A 6052-nucleotide genomic window follows, 5' to 3' on the forward strand; every position below is an offset into this window, starting at 1 on the left:
CTTTGTTGATCCGGGACGTCGTCTGACTTACACAAAAATGGCAGAAGATGTGGACATCAAGACTTTTTCAGCACATTCCACTGTTACAGGAGTTTTTTTTCATGGAAAGAGGAGCGGAGGAATGCGCTACCGTGCCGCTCATGGCGCGGCACAAAACCACCTCCGTGTTGGTCTCACAGGACGGCTTTCAGGTGGCTTTCAGACGGCTTTCAGTGGCTTTTCAGTCGTGTGACTATCCGAGAAATTGTGCATGAGCTGGATATGCCGGAACATGTCCTGTGAGGCTTCATCACGGCATTGCTTTGCACCATGAGGCTCCGTCCCGACGCACAGAATTCCTCCACACGTCTGCCTCAATGTGCCGAAAAAGTGCTGATGTCCACATCGTCCGCAATTCCTGTGCTAGTCAGACGATGTCCCGGATCAAAACAGCGTCCAGTTTGGAAATGAACAGCACATTCCACATTACAGGAGTTTTTGTCATGGAAAGAGGAGCAGAGGAACTCCGCGCGTCGCGGCAGAGCCGCATGGCGCAAAGCAACGCCGTGATGAAGCCTCAAAGGACATGTTCCGGCATGTCCAGCTCATGCACAATTTCTCGGATAGTCACACGACTGAAAAGCCACCGAAAGCCGTCTGAAAGCCATCCTGTGAGACCAACACGGAGGTGGTTTTGTGCCGCGCCATGAGCGGCACGGTGGTGCATTCCTCCGCTCCTCTTTCCATGAAAAAACTCCTGTAACAATGGAATGTGCCAAAATCGTCCTTGAAAGCCATTTGAATTTTCCGAATGGTGCCCACCTGGAGGTCTCTCATTTTCTGGAAAAAATTGATGCAGCAAAGCTCCAAATCGTTCAGACATTTTATTCGCAATAAAAATCCGACGAGAGGGGTGGACCACTGCTCACACAAAGCCTGCTCACAGGCGAATGGCGCAACCAAAAGGCATGAAAAAACTCACGCATGCGCACTAAGGTTCAAGCTTGGCTGATGCAATCACACGTGATTCAAATCCATATGGTTTTTGCAAAAAATAAAAAGGTCGGATACTTTTCTAACAGACCTCGTATGTTGCGGATGTTTTATCACTCGGTGGTCTCCAGCGTCATCTTCTACACTGTAGTGTGCTGACACAGCAGCATGAAGGCAGCTGACACAAACAGACTCAACACGTTCATCAGGAGAGCTGGGTCTGTCCTGGGGGTAGAGCTCGAGTCTGTGGCTGAGGTGTCAGAGAGGAGGATGTTGAGGAAACTGCTCAGCATCTGGGACAAAACCTCCCACCCTCTGCATGCCACACTAACATCCTGTCAGAGCACCTTCAGCCATAGACTGAGACCATCGAGGTGCACCACAGAACACCACAGGAGGCCTTTCCTATCTGTGGCAATCAGACTGTATACAAACACACATTTCAAACATTGTTTACTGTTACTGTTTTGGTACTCTGGCAAAATAAATTCCTTTGGGTTAAACATAGTTGATCTTATTCTTATTCTTATGTTTGGAGAAAGAAGAGAGAGGCGTACAACCCCTGGCAAAAATTATGGAATCACCGGCCTCGGAGAATGTTCATTCAGTTGTTTAATTTTGTAGAAAAAAAGCAGATCACAGACATGACACAAAACTAAAGTCATTTCAAATGGCAACTTTCTGGCTTTAAGAAACACTATAAGAAATCAAGAAAAAAAGATTGTGGCAGTCAGTAACGGTTACTTTTTTAGACCAAGCAGAGGAAAAAAATATGGACTCACTCAATTCTGAGGAAAAAATTATGGAATCACCCTGTAAATTTTCATCCCCAAAACGAACACCTGCATCATATCAGATCTGCTCGTTAGTCTGCATCTAAAAAGGAGTGATCACACCTTGGAGAGCTGTTGCACCAAGTGGACTGACATGAATCATGGCTCCAACACGAGAGATGTCAATTGAAACAAAGTAGAGGATTATCAAACTCTTAAAAGAGAGTAAATCATCACGCAATGTTGCAAAAGATGTTGGTTGTTCACAGTCAGCTGTGTCTAAACTCTGGACCAAATACAAACAACATGGGAAGGTTGTTAAAGGCAAACATACTGGTAGACCAAGGAAGACATCAAAGCGTCAAGACAGAAAACTTAAAGCAATATGTCTCAAAAATCGAAAAATGTACAACAAACAAATGAGGAACGAATGGGAGGAAACTGGAGTCAACGTCTGTGACCGAACTGTAAGAAACCGCCTAAAGGAAATGGGATTTACATACAGAAAAGCTAAACGAAAGGCATCATTAACACCTAAACAGAAAAAAAACAAGGTTACAATGTGCTAAGGAAAAGCAATTGTGGACTGTGGATGACTGGATGAAAGTCATATTCAGTGATGAATCTCGAATCTGCATTGGGCAAGGTGATGATGCTGGAACTTTTGTTTGGTGCCTTTCCAATGAGATTTATAAAGATGACTGCCTGAAGAGAACATGTAAATTTCCACAGTCATTGATGATATGGGGCTGCATGTCAGGTAAAGGCACTGGGGAGATGGCTGTCATTACATCATCAATAAATGCACAAGTTTATGTTGATATTTTGGACAACTGAAAGGATGTTTGGGGATGATGAAATCATTTTTCAAGATGATAATGCATCTTGCCATAGAGCAAAAACTGCAAAAACATTCCTTGCAAAAAGACACATAGGGTCAATGTCATGGCATAGGGTCAATGTCAATGAGCAGATCTGATTTGATAGTAAAGTCCCTTCGGCTGCTCCCTTGTTTGCACTCGGGGTCGCCACAGCAAATCCAAGGTGGATCTGCATGTTGAATTGGCACAAGTTTTACGCTGGATGCCCTTCCTGACGCAACTCCACATTACATGGAGAAATGTGGCAGGGGTGGGATTTGAACCGGGAGCCTTCTGAACTGAAACCAAGCGCATTAACCACTTGAGATTTGATGCAGGTGTTAATTTGGGGGATGAAAATTTACAGGGTGATTCCATAATTTTTTCCTCAGAATTGAGTGATTCCATATTTTTTTCCTCTGCTTGGTCTAAAAAAGTAACCGTTACTGACTGCCACAATCTTTTTTTCTTGATTTCTTATAGTGTTTCTTAAAGCCAGAAAGTTGCCATTTGAAATGACTTTAGTTTTGTGTCATGTCTGTGATCTGCTTTTTTTCTACAAAATTAAACAACTGAATGAACATCCTCTGAGGCCGGTGATTCCATAATTTTTGCCAGGGGTTGTATAACCAAAAGAACACCGTGGGAGTATTATGCTGTGCAGATGCTTCAGTGCATCTGGAACTGAGAATCTCATCAAGGTGGAAGGAAACATGAAGAAAGAAGCACATGTGAAGATTCTGAAGCAAAACCTCAAGCAGTCAGCAGCAAAACTGGGACTGGGTTGTCACATTGTCTTCCAACACAAAAATGACCCAAAATGTATGTCATTCCTGCTGAAGATGTACCTCCAGAAGACCAAAGTGAACATTACTGACTGACTTGAATCCCACTGAAAATCTGTGGGATGAACTGAAGACCAAGTTCTATGCTGAAAGACCACCAAATCTGGAGGAGCTTTGGAAATGGAACGCCAAAGAAGAATGTGCTCATGAGACACATCTGAGACTTGATGAAAAATCCAACAAATGACTGCAGGTTGTTATCCAGCAAAGAGGACACACAACAATTAGCATAACGGGGGCCTAATAATTTTGACCCTGGTAGTTTTTGGTTTTTGTGAAATAATTATGTGTGCAACGTAAAACAATCGAAGCATCCAACATATAACTAGAATGTTTAGAAATACTGTGTTGAAAATTCCTCACTCTGTTAAAAAAAAGTACTTGAGAAAATTTTTAAGAAAATGTTAAATCTCATAGCGGGTTTAATAATTTTCTCCTCATCTGTATGACGCCTCTGAGGTGTCTCCAGAGGATGATTCACAATATATTTCACAAAGAAGGATGCAGCAACTGAAAACTTTTGTAATGGCACAAATGGTAAGTGTACAATGACAGTCACCTGAGATCTGAGTTCACTGAAGCCAAAAGGAGAAGCAGAAGCTGATGTCAAAACACTTTGAAATGTGGCATCTCTTGGTGGCTCCAGATTTCTGGTAATCGGATGTAAATATAGTTATAAATAATAATAATAATAATAGATGATTACCCTCTGTTATATGTCCAAATTCTGCTGTTTAAAGAGGGGGTGACATGAAAAGGTGCTGTGATTCTTTTACTATTTACCCAATTTGGATGCAAATATCATCAAACTGAAGCTTATGTGTCCAAATATTTATTGATTGAGCAGCATACTGTTCAGAAATTGAATTGTACAAACGGGGCTAAAAACTTGATGCAGTTAATCCGAAAAGCACGGACTTTGTTGGATTTGGCGGAGGTGTGCGCTCTGAGTGCACTTCTATTTTGTGCGTAAAATGTCTCAATTGCTGGACACACAAGTGCATCATGTGGGTAACGCCGGTGTAGGAGATTTATCCACTGATAAAGCATTTCCAGCTTTATAACAACGCGTGGTGTTACATTCCATTAACGTTTGATTCATTTATATTTAGAAATGGAATGAGTGCGCACGCCGCGCATCCCTTTAAAGTTTAGCTTTCTCTCCGGTGAGGCGTCAGTAAAACACAAATGCGCCACTTTTGTTGTGCAGTCGGATATTTTGTCTTTAAATGAGAAGGGGTCGGTCTCTGTACCTACCGGGGGATAAACGTTTGGACACATCTCTGCGTGGATTATCATGAGTAGGATCCCGAGGAGCGCGGCGCACAGTGACAGCGCGCAAAGGCGCTTTTTGTCCTCCAGTAAGAATTTTCTGTCTCGCAGTCGGTAGAGGTTGTCTCCCTCCATGTGAACCGTCCGCTTCCCGGGAAAAGTCAGAGGCACCGACACTTCTCTGGAATCCCCGCCGTTGCGACCGATCGGCCCATCGCCGTTTGCGCAGTCCGCTTTGGAGTCGCCGAGCGGGCTGCGGGTCGTCATCTCCATCTCCGGGACGCACACGCGGGGCTCTCCTCTCCGCCTCTCAACGTCCTCCGCCTGCCCGGACTCCCCTTTGCGCTCCTCCCGAGTTGGGGAAGGCATGTTCCGACGGGCGCACTGCGTAACAGGCCCTGCGCTCGTTTGACGCTCATCGAAATTTGCGCCTTTCCTCCGAAATAATTTCGGCCCCCTGACGCGCACTCATCTTCAGCGAATGCAGCGTGTTGTGGACACGCGCGGCGATGCCACTCGTAGGCTGCAGTGACCTATGGGCTGTGATTTACAGGGGTTATTATTTTAAGAGCGTGCGTCAGTCTGCCGCAAATGAAACCTTTGTCTGCTGCTGCTGTTGTTCTGTTGTTGTGCGTGTGCGACCTCATCGTGTGCGTGACGTACCGTTACTACAGCGCCGATCACGCACCCTGGTGTTCATTTTTTTTTTTTAAAGGGGGGGGGGGGGGCACGTATTTATCCATTCATGTATTGAAAGGATTTGAGTTGAAATGTGGTCTCACAGAGGGAAACGTGTTAAAAAGTCAATTAATGCACAAAAAAAAAACACTTTGCATTATAGTTTACAGTGAATCCTGTTTATTTTTAACCAAATATATCTTGAGGGGTTATTTTGGTGGCGCACTGCATCATCGGCGAACACGTGCGAACACGAATCGACAAAAAGCGACATCCAGTGGTTACTTCAGGTTTCCGTTGTGCAAAACTATTATTTTATTCTGAAGCAGCATGTTATACTCATTTATAATTTGCTATTTTCTTGATCTTACATTTTATTGTAATTACACAACAATTTGTATTATACCATTATTTTTTTTTCTCAAGCAACCAAGCATAGACAGATCCCGCTGTCTCCAAGTTGTAACATTGTGATCCTGGATTTAATGAGCATGCTATTGCTGACCATAATTACAGTTATTTTTAGGTCAAAATATTTTTTTAATGGAATGAAAACAGATAACACCAACCAACTTTCCAAAGCCCAAATTATTCAAAGCCACGCTAACAACACAAGACAAATTTTTAGGTATTACAGTATATTATTTAATCT

General features: G+C 43.4%; 1 protein-coding gene across 1 annotated transcript in view; it reads right to left on the reverse strand.

Annotated features, from left to right (window-relative positions):
- The window catches only part of kcnn4 (potassium intermediate/small conductance calcium-activated channel, subfamily N, member 4), an 88250-nt gene extending 82819 nt beyond the window's left edge, over positions 1 to 5431 (reverse strand). Inside the window, exon 1 of the mRNA XM_034175096.1 lies at positions 4708 to 5431. Within this exon, the coding sequence (XP_034030987.1) occupies positions 4708 to 5091 (384 nt within the window). The 5' untranslated portion in view covers positions 5092 to 5431. The remainder of the gene's footprint in view (positions 1 to 4707) is intronic.
- Positions 5432 to 6052: the final 621 nt, after the last annotated feature.

This window comes from Thalassophryne amazonica, chromosome 7 (genome assembly GCF_902500255.1).
Source record: "Thalassophryne amazonica chromosome 7, fThaAma1.1, whole genome shotgun sequence".
In the NCBI taxonomy this organism is placed as follows: Eukaryota; Metazoa; Chordata; class Actinopteri; order Batrachoidiformes; family Batrachoididae; genus Thalassophryne; species Thalassophryne amazonica.